Genomic DNA, 13,298 nt, shown 5'->3' with positions numbered 1-13,298 from the left:
TGAGTGGAAGTAGAGGGAGGTGCTGGGCTCTGCTCCTGAGTAACCGTGAGAGAATGTAAGGGAACAGCACAAAGCTGCACCAGCAGAGGATCAGATGGACATCAGGAAAAATGTATTTACTGTGAGGATAGTCGAACACTGGAACAGGCTAGATACAAGCTATAATAAGGGAAACTTAGAGCAGATGGGCTTCAGGAAAAAATTCTCCCTTGAATTTGGCTTCTCAGAAACTTCCCAGAAAAGCTGGGGAATCTCCACCAGTCAAGTTGTTCAAAGTTTATCTGGACTAGGCCCAGAGAAAGCTAATTTAACTTAAGAATTAACTCTTCTGGAAGCAGGAAGTTGAGTGAGAGACCTCTAGAGTTCCCTTTACAGTAAATTTTTTTTGAGGCTATGAAATCCTGATAATCTCATTTTATAAAATTATTACTAATAATAAAAATAAAAAACCTGTTCAGAACAGTGGGAAATCTTACCTTCAGAAGTTCGAGGCAAAGGTGTTCTCATGTTCATTCTCTTGGTGATTTGGCTTCTCTGACAACACAGCAGTCACCCAAAGGTCTTCTGCTTCATTGCTGGTGTGATGCAAGAGTTTCTCTAACTCCCCTTCACACCTCACAGCCCCTTAGCCCTTCACCTCCCAGCTGAACTGCCATATCCATCAGATTATGTCTCCTTATGGATTTACACGTTGGTCAGTAGAGTGGGGCTGTAGGAAATGCTACTGCTACTCGCTAACAACTGCACCCTCTGCCTCTGTTCTAGTTCTGGATGTCTGTCATCGCTACCACGATGCCAATCCCCTGTGGAGGCTTCATGCCTGTTTTTGTTTTAGGTGAGTTCCAATTTTATGTTGCAACATATGGATCTGACAGGTAGAAAGGACAAGAGAAGGTGTGTACGTTCCTGGTAGGCTTCTTCGAGAGGATACAGAGTCTAGTTATCACTTCATGCCTATGACAATCTTGGTCAGCAGTTCTTATACCAGTCTCTTTTGTCCACACTCTTATACCTAAATGCTGAGGACATCTTTTATCATTTTACAAAAGAAAAGCCAAGCTGTGGAAAGACACGCTGAGTCATGGTCTTCTCATTTCTCTGACTCTTCATCTACAGAGAAACTCATACTACAGCTAGCAATAGTTGCTCCTTTCACTCCTGAAGGCCAATGAGAAGTCACAACCTCAAAACTAGTACCTGCAATGCCACTTCTCCGTCAGGGAGTGCGATGGCATATGGGAATTCATTATTTATGAAGTTGTTTACAAGCTCATGAAGTTCAGCATTAATTATCCACAGCCCTGAAATTAAATGAAGTGTGTTGAAGTGTGCTTACAATCTCTGGGTTCTGGAAGGCAACAACTGAACCTGAATCAGTAATATGCCCTTGCAGTAATGAAGGCTAACATCAAACAAAGCTGTATTAGTAAAAGCCCAATCAGCAAGGCAAAGGAACAGGTTATTTTGGAGCAATTGGCATTCTGCAAACAATTCTCAAATACTATTTTGTGTCCATCCACGCAGGAAGTGTGACAAAGTGCACTGAGTCTAGTGAAGGGTCACTGAGATTGTTGGGGAGCAAACAAAACAAACAAGGACAACCTGAGGAAATTGGGCTTGTTCAATCTGCAGAAGAGAAGGTCAAGAGGAGAGCTAACTGTAGGTTTCACCATCTAATGCAGCAAGGTATAAGGAAGATAGAAAGACTCTTCCTGGAGACACCTAGTAAAAAGGAAGCAAAAAGCACATGTTGCAACATGGGAAATTCTGATTGACATGGGGAAAAAATTGTTTCCCTGGTAAAGATTCCCCAAGAGGATGGAGAATCTCCATCACCAGAGACTTCTAAAGCAGGTTTGGTCAAGGCCCTCGGTGACTTGATCTTACTTTGAAATTAGCATGTTGTGATCAGGGCTCAGACCAAAGACTTCCACATGTTCCTTCCCATCCAAACTTTTCTGTAAGCTTAAGACTCTAGTATTTTGGACATTCATAGAGTGAGTGCACGTCAATCCTGAACTGTGATTTGGACTGACGTGACACAAAATATGCTGTCTTTTAAAAGACATTTCTCCCTGCCTGGGAATCACAAATACCACCATGCCTCGTGCATCTGAGTGGAAGAATGAGGGTTCAACTGTATTTACATATCTTAGTACATTTTTTTCCTCTTGGAGTTCAACTTTTGTATTTTGTAACTGAAAGCTATTGTTCAGTCCTGGTGTCATCTTTATGTAAGTGTTGGTTTTGTTTCTGTTAGAAATCACCCCAGTGTTTACCCAGCATAGCTACATAGCATAGACTTTATGCTCTTTAGATGTTAAATTCCATAATTGCTGGTGATGTTTTCCAGGTGCTGCATTTGGACGTCTTATTGGAGAAATCATGGCATCTCTCTTTCCAGATGGGATCCTCTTTGATGGTATTGTTTACAAAATCTTACCTGGAGGGTATGCTGTCATTGGTGAGTCTTCATGTCTTCCTCTTTCTCCACCTAATCCCATCCCCATAACTTTCCTGGCCGACATGATGTTCTGTTTCTATATCACAGTCTTTCTTCTTCTCTCCCAATAACTTTTCCATCCTATCTGGGAAAGGTGCAGCAGCTCTGACAGGAGCAGTGAGCCACACTGTTTCCACTGCGGTGATCTGCTTTGAGCTGACAGGTCAAATTGCCCACATCCTGCCCATGATGGTAGCTGTCATTCTTGCCAACATGGTGGCCCAGAGTCTGCAACCCAGCCTCTATGATAGCATCATCCAGGTGAAGAAGTTGCCCTACCTGCCAGATCTGGGCTGGAATCATATAAGGTACAGCAGTAGAGCAGAGATGGAGGTGGGGAGAATGAGACCATGGGAGAAGAAAAGGTCATGAAAAGCAGACAGTGTTACAAAGAAAATAAAAATGCAGAATAAATCTGGGCTGAGAAGAAAAAGCAACAAGAGAAGAAAAAAGAGGTGGAATAGAAATAAGGTCCATATGCAGAAAGCACAAGTTTGAATCATCTGCAATATTACTGAATTTCTGTAAATATTACCCATTTACTTCAGTTTTGAAGACTTGGACATTTGGATTTTTTTTCTTTTAAAAATGTTTGAAACATTTTATTTGGATACTTTTATACTTTTAAAAAATATAAAATCAGCTATTCTCCTACATGTGTCTCTATATAAAATGTATATATAATATACGTATATATGTATGTATATATAAAACATGTACGTGTATGTGCATGTATAGAAATGTGTTTTTATTGTGGAAGATAGCGGAGTGAAATAGACCTGTAATGAAATCCATGTTGATACTGCTCCAAAGTCCTCCTTAGTTAGTCTTAGAGATGATCAATTAGCAACTCTATAAAGAACACACTGAGGAAATTACCTGCTATACATTTTTAACATTCTAACTCTTCATCTTGTCCGTCTATTCACAGCAAATACAATATCTTTGTTGAAGATATTATGGTCCAAGATGTGAAATTTGTCTCCTCCAACTGTAAATATCGAGACTTGCAAACTCTACTCCAAAGCACCACTGTTAAGACTTTGCCTTTGGTGGACTCACCAGGTAAGCGACTGGTCTTTCCTGAAGGCTGTCTCAACTGAGTCAAAAGAAACTCTCAAATTACACACTTTGAAGAAGGTAGTGTGGTCCAATATATAACATGATTCATACTAAAAACTTTCCACTATGATTAAGTATGAAATAAGATTGTTTCAGCTTTAGCAGACAGGTAAGATGGAGTGTGAGAATTAGATATAGTATGTAAGAGATGTGTGGCAATTTTGACAAAAGGGAGGGATCTTGTATAAGTAAAGAGCCTGTTTCTGTTGTTCTCAGGAGTGCACAGATCAGGGATGGCTAGCTTCTCCCAGCCCCAAAGAATACTAGCAGCAATTAGCAGGGCTAATTTTATAGCTTGTGATAGTGCTGCTTCCAGCATTTCAAAGAATTTAAAAGGAAGAAAGGGCAGTGTGTGGCAAGTGGCATTCAAAACCATGAGGGGACTGAATAGTTTCTCTACTGTGTTATGCAGAGACCATGATCCTTCTGGGGTCTGTAGAGAGATCCGATCTGCAGGCACTCCTCCAGAGACACATCAGCCCAGAACGGCGACGGTGCCTCAACAGACAAATGCAGCAGAAGCTGGCTGAGGCACCTTATGATGGACACAGCAAGGGATCAGGAGCAATGCTGCCAAAGCTGAAGCATGAATCTTTCGTTTATGTTGATGAGGATGATGATACAGATGAGAAGGCAGAGGTGAGGGAGAAGAAAAGAGACTGCATTATAGACTGCTTAAGAAGCAGTAAGACATTTGGAAAGACTGAGAAAGAAATGACATGGGGTGGACCTTATTTTCTCTCCTTTCCGTAACAGCAGCCTCAGCCACCAAGCCCCTCTCCTAGTCACCCAGAGGAGCCCAATGGCCCAACAAATCCTCTTAAACAAACGCCTGAAATTTTGGAGCCACAGCAATTCTCAGGTATGATAACTTCTGGCGTGCCCCAATCACACCTTAGTTAGATTATGGAAGATTTAAAGCTTACTGTATGTAAATGTCTGTGCAAGGTGCAGGCTTCTCAGTTGTGGGGAAGAAATTGTTCTCAGTCAACTTTCTCTGCTTTTCTTGTGCTGGCACTTTGAAAAATGTACCTCACAACAATTACCTGAAATTATCTTCTTTTCGTGATCCTCTAGAGAGCATAGCAAAAGTAGGCCCACTCAGGCAGCTCTCTCTCTGTCAGTATCCTCAATTCCAAGGTTTGCAAAAACGTCTCCTTTGACTTTTGCTGAAGGTTCTGCATGTGAACTTCCCACCACTTGGCACCTTCACCTTGTGAATTATTCTGAGAAGTCTGAGAGCTGAACATATGTACTTATTTTTGGAGTTGCTTGGCCATTTCCAAAGCTGAACAACTCCTCCCTTGGATGCATATCTCTTGATTTCAGCTTATTTAATATGAAGGACGAATACTGACTTACTGTGTTCTCTTTGTGCTGCTCCACCTTCATTAGCTTTGTTCCCACAACTATGTTTGTATCTCGTTTCTGATTCCTATATCATGTATATTTGATACAGGATGGTTTAGTTAGTTTTTGTTTGGTTGCTTTTTTTTCCTTTGTGTGCCTTGAAATACGCAGACAGCGAGTTCACACAGTGGTACAGCCAAATTTTCAGAATTAATACAGAGGATGTGGTTCTGGCTCATGTTTTTAGATACCCAAATATAATATAGCCTATAACGTATCTGGAGCCTTAACACCACTTGTTTATGACTAAACCTTTACAGCATACAAAAATTCACTTTATGCTATGCTACCAGGGCAGTAGAATGGTGGAATAGCAATTCATTTTCCTTACCAAATCAGAAAAACAATTATATCAAAACAAGGATATTGTGTGAGACACTTTAAGTGAAATTAGTGCTGAGTTATCAAGGAGTCACAAAAGAAAATGAAGGAGGGATGACTTCATGAGGCTTTCCCTTCCATAATTTTTACTTTGGCTCACAGCTGCCATAGTTTCTGACCAATCTGAACAGCCTTGCTCACAACAGCACCAAACCCTATACTTTCCCATTTGCTAATTTCTGACTGTCCTGCCTAGAATAATTCTGCAGTTATTCTCACTCCCTCTGTTACACTATTGGCTCAGCCCATGGCCTTTTCACTCCCTCATAACTGTCAAGTCTGGCTAATTGGTATACTTTGATTTGAAGTGATTTTCAAATTTCGTTCCATACTCAGCCTTTAAATCAGATTCTCCTTATGTATTTCAGAAACCCTATAGCAGTTTCTTTCTTGTATCATATTGTTTGCTGTCTAATAGTCTTGCTTCTGTTTTTCTCCTCAGGGACATTGATCTATTAACATCATCTGTGTGGGCTATTTTGTAATGTTTTCTTTCCTTTCCTTAAGGAAAAGATATTGCATGGAAATATTTATCCTGGCATGTCCTAACCATCATCTTACAAACTGACTGCTGAACTGTGGCTGGCTAAACCCTGTCACGTACAGTATAAAATGTCCCTCATATTATTTTCTAGCCTGCCTTGGGCAAGAAGATAACCATAGAGCTTTGTATTTTTGTCACTCATTCATTCTTGTCTCTTATCCACATCTGTTTTCATTCTTCAGACAGTTTCCGGAATTTGAGGCAACTGTTCCAGCAGCTCTTGTGCCCTTACAACCGTCGACCTGAAACACAGAGTGCTGTCCAGGTTAGGGATACAGAAAGCCTAGCAGTAGCCTGGAAAGAGAAGGGATGTGATGGAAATAGAGCCTACTACCCAGAGCCTTTCAGCATCTGGCCAAATGATGGACATACATATGGTCATGAACTCCGACAGTGTCAGTGGGGAACTCCCTCCAAGGAGAAAGGATGTGATTACTGTGAAGGAGTGTACATCTTGCTCATGAGCCATTTGTGCTCAGGTATCAAGGCTACCATCATGATTGAGTCTGGGCATCTTTTTTTCCCAGCAAATGACATCATTTCCACTAGTCTGAAACAAAGTGCAAGTCTAGTTCATTTGGCACTATTTTTGGCTAGCTAAAAATGAAAAAAAGCTTTCGTCTTGTGCTACATTAGATGCCCTTGGGCACCGGGTTGGTGGATATCATACTGAGTCTCTGAGAGATCCACCCACTCTAGGACGGTAATTGGGCCCCATGTGAAAGCATCCAAAGCAGTACCAGATGACCCTGTTTAGGCACCTGACATAGGCCATTTTTTTTGGTAAGGGAAGAAAATTAAGTATAGAGTGCACTTTTCAATGTATGAGTATGAAGAAAATCTAATGACTTAGTAATATATTAACTGAAATAAAAAGGGGACCACAAGGTGTAAGGGGGTTATGCACATCTTTCCTTTCTGTACTCTGTGAAACCGAACAGCGTTTTCTTCTACAGGAGCCAGTGGAAGTCATTGAGACAATGACACCAGAAGAGGTAAGACTGAAAGGGAAGTAAGTCGAGTGAGTGTTTCTTTTGCCCATTCTTTATCATTTGCAGTTCTTCCCGAACTCTTAGAACAGTAATTGCCACATAAAACCATAGATAAACCCATTTTCTTCTTAGATTTGTGTAGGAGGCAAGTCTCACCCATTAAGAGATTTTTTCTGCTAGATGTAATGAGTAAGGCATCGAGTAATCTCATCGAGCTTTGAAATCAGTCCTTCTGTGAGCAGGATGTTAGATCAGAGGCCTTTGCAGGTCTCTTCTCACCTAAAGCTATGGGTCTATGTTGTTCCTTCATTCTTTGCAAAAAGGAACTATTACCTTGTAAAGACAAGTGGAAGATGCACTCAGGAAGGAAAGCTAAGATGTTCACTCCCTCTTTAAGCAGGAAGGAGCAAAACTCTCCCTACCCAGAAAACCTCAGAGATACTGGAATTTATCTCTTCACACAGGGACTTGATACCTTCTAAGAATAAGAAACCTGAAGGAGGTGATATAGTATGCAAGGCAGGTGGATAATAGACATTGGATGGACAAATGATTAATGGGAGAATGGGCACAGTCTGGGTACATAACCAGCAGCACTGCTGATTACTATGAGTGGTTCTCCTTTCTTCTGTTAGATAGATGCTTGGGAACAAGAGGAGCTGGAAAAGGATGTGTGCTTTGAATGCTGCCGCATAGACCCTTCCCCTTTCCAACTGGTGGAGAGAACCTCTCTGCACAAGGTGGGTGCAGACATCTCTCTGAGGCATACTGTTTTTGTCCACCATATCTATCATTAAGTATCGTCTATGATATGTCTTCTCCTTTTCTTCACCTACTCACATTGTCTTCATCCAATTTTAATTAACACCAGCAATTTTCACGTCCACATACAGGAGTAATTTTTTTCTCTATTTTTCTGCATGTATTTCCAGTCTCCTGGAAAAAGAAAGGCTAGAGGTTAAGAAGTTTAAGTTCTGTTGTTAAATAACTTTTGGACACACGTAGAACTTTCCAGCCATTGCATCAACAGAAGCACTATATGCAGTGCTGCCTGCGGGCATTACCTGGAGATACACACTGCTTTGTTGATGCACAGCACTGGAATGACTACTCCTGGATTCCTCAAGGTGTTTCTGTCAGCGTGCAGAGTATTTCTTACTGTGTGAGAAAAGCTGTTTCAAACTAGTCTACCTCATAAGGTTGGTCTTAACTGATCTGAAGCACAAGGAAAGAAGAAACTAGATCATACTGGTGACCAGTAAGTGATAGGACTCAAGGAAATAGCATGAATTTGTATCAGAGGAGGTTCAGATTAGATATTAGGAAGAGTTTCTTCAACAAGAGAGTGATTGGACTCGGAAACAGGCTACCACAGTAGTGACCACGGCCCCAAGCTGCCTGAGCTCAAGGAGCAATTGGACAGTGCTCTCAACCTTCAAACATAGGGTTTGAATGTTGGCTGGTACCAGGTAGAGACAGCAGTTGGATTCAGTTATCCTTGTTGGTACCTTCTAACTTGGAATATTCTACGACATGACTTCCAGAGTTAATATAGAATGACTGAGGCAAAAAGCAATCATTATATAGCTATATCAGGAGAAACAGAGGATTGGAGTTTCGTTAAATGGAAAGGAAAATTGGCCTACTGAAGCAAAAGCACACAGTGCAAGTTTTTAATCATTATTTATTTAATGTGAAATGTCAGTATATGCCTTGCACAAAATTAATTACCATTATCAAAGTGGTAAGATCTAAGCCTTTAGCAAAATAAAAAGAGGCTGACATACTTAAGATGGTGTTTTCTAAAGGACTGGCTGAAGGAATCTGAAACCCACTAGTATCTGAGATTACAGAGGTTACAAGATGTGATACCTGGAGATTTCCAATGAAGAACATTTCATATATCTCTTTCTTTGTCAGAGAAACTCTGAAGTAACAGACAAAAGTCAACCTAAATGCACAAGAAAAAAAAACAGGAATAAGTAACCAAACTGAGGTATGCACGGTCAGAGCTAAGTGTGAGAATACTGACAAGAATATCACAGATTGTGATCATATTGTACTTAAGCAGTTTGCTTCTCTTTTGCATGAGAGTAAAATGTCTTCTGCATGAAGACTGACATTTTCCTTAGTTTACAATCAATTCCGCATGTCATATGATGCTAAAGATAAATACCAGCTCAGAAAGAACTACTTTGTGTAAGTCCACAGCCATAGCTCAGCTTAAAGAAATTAAAGGTAAAAAATATTCCACAGATAAGCACTGAAAATGCTTAGTTTCAGAAAACCTGATCTTTAAAGAATAGTAAAATAATGTAGTATATGTAGGCTGGAGAAGACTGATAGCAGTGTAATACCTATCTTTTTCAGAATACTTTCTAAGAGAAAGGTATTAACTCTTTTCTTTTGTTGCCACTGCATTGGATAAACAGCACCAAGATTAGACAAGAAAAGAACAGGAAAAAAAAAAAACCAACTTCTGGTGATAAGGAAAGTACTGGAACAAATAACCTAAGAAAGTTCTGACTATGCATATTACTACGATAGTTTTATTTCCAGCATGAAATGAAAAGGGATCTGTGTAAGTCCTTAAATGCACAGGGAGTTGTATATGAATCTCTTTCCAGATGGAGGATGGAAGTGATTTTGAGAATGTGCTCTGCATTATCAACACACTCCTATCTACAGAGGGGCAATAGAAGGACCAGAGATTAACATTTGCTAGCTACAAAAGGGGAATGGAAGCAGTAGTTTCTCACTTTGGTTACGAGGCTTGTATGCCTTTGGCATTCCTGCTTCTAAATCCTAAATCCACCAGGTATCACCTTACCAGTTTTCAAGGCCCCTGAATTTTTTTGTGTGTTTTTCCTCTTAGACGCATACGTTGTTTTCACTACTGGGCCTCAGCCATGCCTATGTAACCAGTATGGGAAAGCTGAAGGGAGTGCTGGCTTTGGAAGAGGTAGGTACAGATAATCTCAACTCCTAATCAAATGCAAATGTCTTGTGCATCATTGCAAAACACTCACAGGTTGGAGATCCAGCTCAGAGTATATATAACTGTGCTTGCTCTGTTTTCAATCCAGTGTTGAATTCTGACTCATCACTCTGAGAGCTATGTAGAGGCAAGGATTGGGTGACTGTATTTCAGAGAAAGCAGCAGATGTTATTTACAGGCACGTTAGACTGTTTGTCCTTTTCCTGAAAGCAGACCTCTTAACCGAGCAGCTATTATTGCCTCAGTAGTGCAGGATTTGTTATTTACCGTGGACTAATTACAATACCTGTATGAAAGATGATCTCAGGCCCCATCGCTTATACAATGATGTGACTCTATCTGTGAGTCCTTTACCCCGGAGAGCCGATGAACTTTTGGGTAGGGCTGAGTCAGGGTAGGGCTTTTGGGTAGGGCTGCTTCCTTTCATCAGTTTTTTCTCTGAACTCTTTCTCTTCTAATAGCTTCAAAAGGCAATAGAGGGCTCCACACGCTCCGGAGTTCGCCTCCGCCCTCCACTTGCCAGTTTCCGTGACACAAACAGGACTTCAATCAGCGGTGAAAAGGTCAGCCAGGGTGCTCAGGTGTGGAGCCAGCAGGACAGCGGCGTGGTGGCAGCGCAGCAAGCAGCAGACTTGGGGACAAAAAGCACACTGCCTCTGCACTCACACTCTCCACAGCCCTCTCACTTACACGATGAAGGGGAAGGCCTGTGCTCCAATTATGCCACCGATACCGAGTTGGAAGAGATGGAGCTGACAGGACCAGTTAATGAAAACATCTCAGACATCTTGAAGGACATCAGCCTACACACCACTGACCTGGATGAAGATGAGGATGAAGATGTCCCGTTATAGGTGGTGTGAGGGCATAGACCATCGTGTTGAGCCAGTCTTGCGTATGCTCCTCACAGCTTTTGGATGCTCTTTGCAAACCCCATAGAGAATTGATTCAGTTGGGGGAAGGAACATAGGACTTAACCTTTTTTTCTTCTGCTTTATATACAAATATCAGTTGGGTTATTGAGCTGTGTACAGGAGTCAGATGTAGTCTGCAAGGTGACTGAGGGCAGGCTCATAATGTTAAAGGCCTCTGCTTTCACTTGTGGTGAGCAAGTGTCTACATAACATGTCAGAAAGGATCATAAGAGGGCATGAATATTACTGGACATAATCAGGATGCCCTCGGTCAATCCTCCATATAGAAAGTGGAGGGGTTGCAAATCTTCTCCACTGGTGTCATCCTTATAGTCACACCTGACATGCAGGCACCAGTGCAAACCTGACCTCCAGCCAAGAAGTGTACTGCTGCTTCTGTCTGCAGTCCTGTCTGTGTTGCTCCTTTTGGCTAGCTCTTAACTTGCACCCCCCAAAACATTCCCATCTAGAACATTTTTCCTCTTTCTTAATTTTTACTCTGGGATCTTCCTGGGTGGAATTGCAGTTAGATGTTTCTCCACTGACCTTTAGCAGAGCCATACCCTAAAATCAGGTGAAAGGAAGGAAAATACTTGGTCTACATTTCATGTCTTGAATTCAGCCAGGGCTCAAAGAGAAGCACTGAAAGTGAGGAAAGCCTCTGTCCTCCCATCTCTAGAATTTTTAAACAGAATGTGAAAACCCTAAATGGGGGCATCCTCTGTTGGAGGGAGAGGAGTAAAACACCATGTACGCGCCTGAACAACTGTCAACTGTGTCTCTCAAAACCACTGTTGGAATTTTTACAAAGTTATAGTCTTAAAATACAAGAACTTAAAATTAAAAAAAAAAAAAAATTAAAAAAATGGAGTACCAAGAAATACAGGAGAGGGAATCATTTTCTATGCTTTGGAAACAGGTTCATCAATAAAACTCCTGCTATTTTTCCTGATAATTCTGCTCTATTTATTTTCCACATATTTCTGCATGTCATAGATCAGAGAATTCTAGCTCCCACTTTCCCCTGTGTCTCCAGTGACTAGAAGTAGAGACTACAGCCCTTGTCTACAGCATCCCTCTATTCCAGATGTAGATCTGAAGGAGATCTTGATCTGTATCTTGCAAAGAGATGTCTCATAACTTCATGTCATGGGTGCAAAACCATAGTATCCAAGGGTAAGATGTTGCTTTAACTCACTGTCCTTGTGGGGTTTTCTCAGTAAACATGCAGAATTCGATTTGGCCTATTCTGCAGCTTTTCTCTAACATTCTATTTCTCTTTCCATCATACTTTCAGTGTGTCAAAACACTTAGATGTGATCCCAAGTAGGCTACTGGATGTGTTTTCACTTATCAGCAACACAGAAAAAATTCAGGCTCTGAGAATATATTCTTGGGAATATTCTCCTGGATTTTGAGCCACATCCCTTTCCTTGATATTTATAAAGCAGTATCTGACTTAGAATGACCAGTTTCACCTCAATGGATGGTCTTCCATAAACTGTCTCAAAAGTAAGTAGAAAAGACAGTTACCTCGAACCTAGTCTCCCTAGGAAAATTCCCTTCTGGCCTTAATTCCAAGGACTGACCTTGTACTAATTCACTCTTCTGATACTCGTGGATGGAGAAGTCTGGTAGAGTGAAATCTCTTAGAGTCTCTTGGAGAGGGAGAGATTTGCTTTTGTTCTCTGAAGAGCTCAATAGCCTACTCTGTATTCTTTTACATGATCCCTCAGTTTGTGCTACCTAGGGACAGCCTTTCTTTGTCTGAAGTGATCTTCAAAGATCACTCCTTTGAGGGCCACCCTGTCCTTGAGAGAAGCCAGTTGCATTGTGAAGGCAAGTCTTTAACTCACACCTACCTCCACCTGAGGTTTGGGGCATATTTCTGACAGCCAAGCATTAGAAAACAGCCTGTAGTTGCTACTTTTGTGCCACCTTCCCCTGTTTGCAAAGAAGAGATAATACAACCGCTATTTTTCCCAGGTAACTGTGATACACCTTGGTATAAGCAGAGAGAAATAACATTCCTTTTAAATATCCATAAATGCACAGTGAGTAGTAATATTCTGAGACCAATTATGACCTGAAGGTCCATGTATCCTCAGGAAGGACAAGTTGCTCCGATTCAGCCCTTTCCAGCAAGTACAGATTTGGTTCTACCACATTTTGCTTAGTGAAACTACTGCACTGAGATAAGATGGAGAAATTTAGAGGCTGGAGTCAGTGCATCTCTGCTGCTTCTAGAATACAGATACATGTTCTGCTCCCCCACTTCTCCTGTAGTGTATTAGAAGAACATGGATTTGACTGGATGGGAGAGCAGATGGAACCTAAATCAAAGTCAGAGAGTGCATGAGTCACGACAGACAGGTTGTGAGCTGGGGGAGATGAAGCTGGAACAAAAAACGATGCACATGGAAGGGCTTGGGAA

General features: G+C 41.3%; 1 protein-coding gene across 10 annotated transcripts in view; it reads left to right on the top strand.

Annotated features, from left to right (window-relative positions):
* CLCN1 (chloride voltage-gated channel 1) overlaps positions 1 to 11,819 on the top strand; it is a 60,681-nt gene extending 48,862 nt beyond the window's left edge. For 7 of the 10 annotated variants that reach the window (XM_052701786.1, XM_052701784.1, XM_052701785.1 and 4 more), the window contains 11 exons: positions 766 to 835; positions 2,354 to 2,464; positions 2,598 to 2,811; positions 3,435 to 3,568; positions 4,038 to 4,264; positions 4,382 to 4,487; positions 6,143 to 6,225; positions 6,917 to 6,955; positions 7,588 to 7,692; positions 9,828 to 9,914; positions 10,412 to 11,819. In XM_052701786.1, coding sequence (XP_052557746.1) covers positions 766 to 835; positions 2,354 to 2,464; positions 2,598 to 2,811; positions 3,435 to 3,568; positions 4,038 to 4,264; positions 4,382 to 4,487; positions 6,143 to 6,225; positions 6,917 to 6,955; positions 7,588 to 7,692; positions 9,828 to 9,914; positions 10,412 to 10,804 — 1,569 coding nt within the window. In that variant the 3' untranslated portion in view covers positions 10,805 to 11,819. Of the gene's footprint in view, positions 1 to 765; positions 836 to 2,353; positions 2,465 to 2,597; positions 2,812 to 3,434; positions 3,569 to 4,037; positions 4,265 to 4,381; positions 4,488 to 6,142; positions 6,440 to 6,916; positions 6,956 to 7,587; positions 7,693 to 9,827; positions 9,915 to 10,411 lie in introns of those variants that run through there. The other 3 variants (XM_052701780.1, XM_052701779.1, XM_052701787.1) reach the window with 3 other exon arrangements.
* Positions 11,820 to 13,298: the final 1,479 nt, after the last annotated feature.

Source organism: Tympanuchus pallidicinctus, unplaced genomic scaffold, assembly GCF_026119805.1.
Source record: "Tympanuchus pallidicinctus isolate F22 unplaced genomic scaffold, pur_lepc_1.0 scaffold40, whole genome shotgun sequence".
NCBI lineage: Eukaryota > Metazoa > Chordata > Aves > Galliformes > Phasianidae > Tympanuchus > Tympanuchus pallidicinctus.
This window is presented reverse-complemented; position numbering and strand designations above follow the sequence as displayed.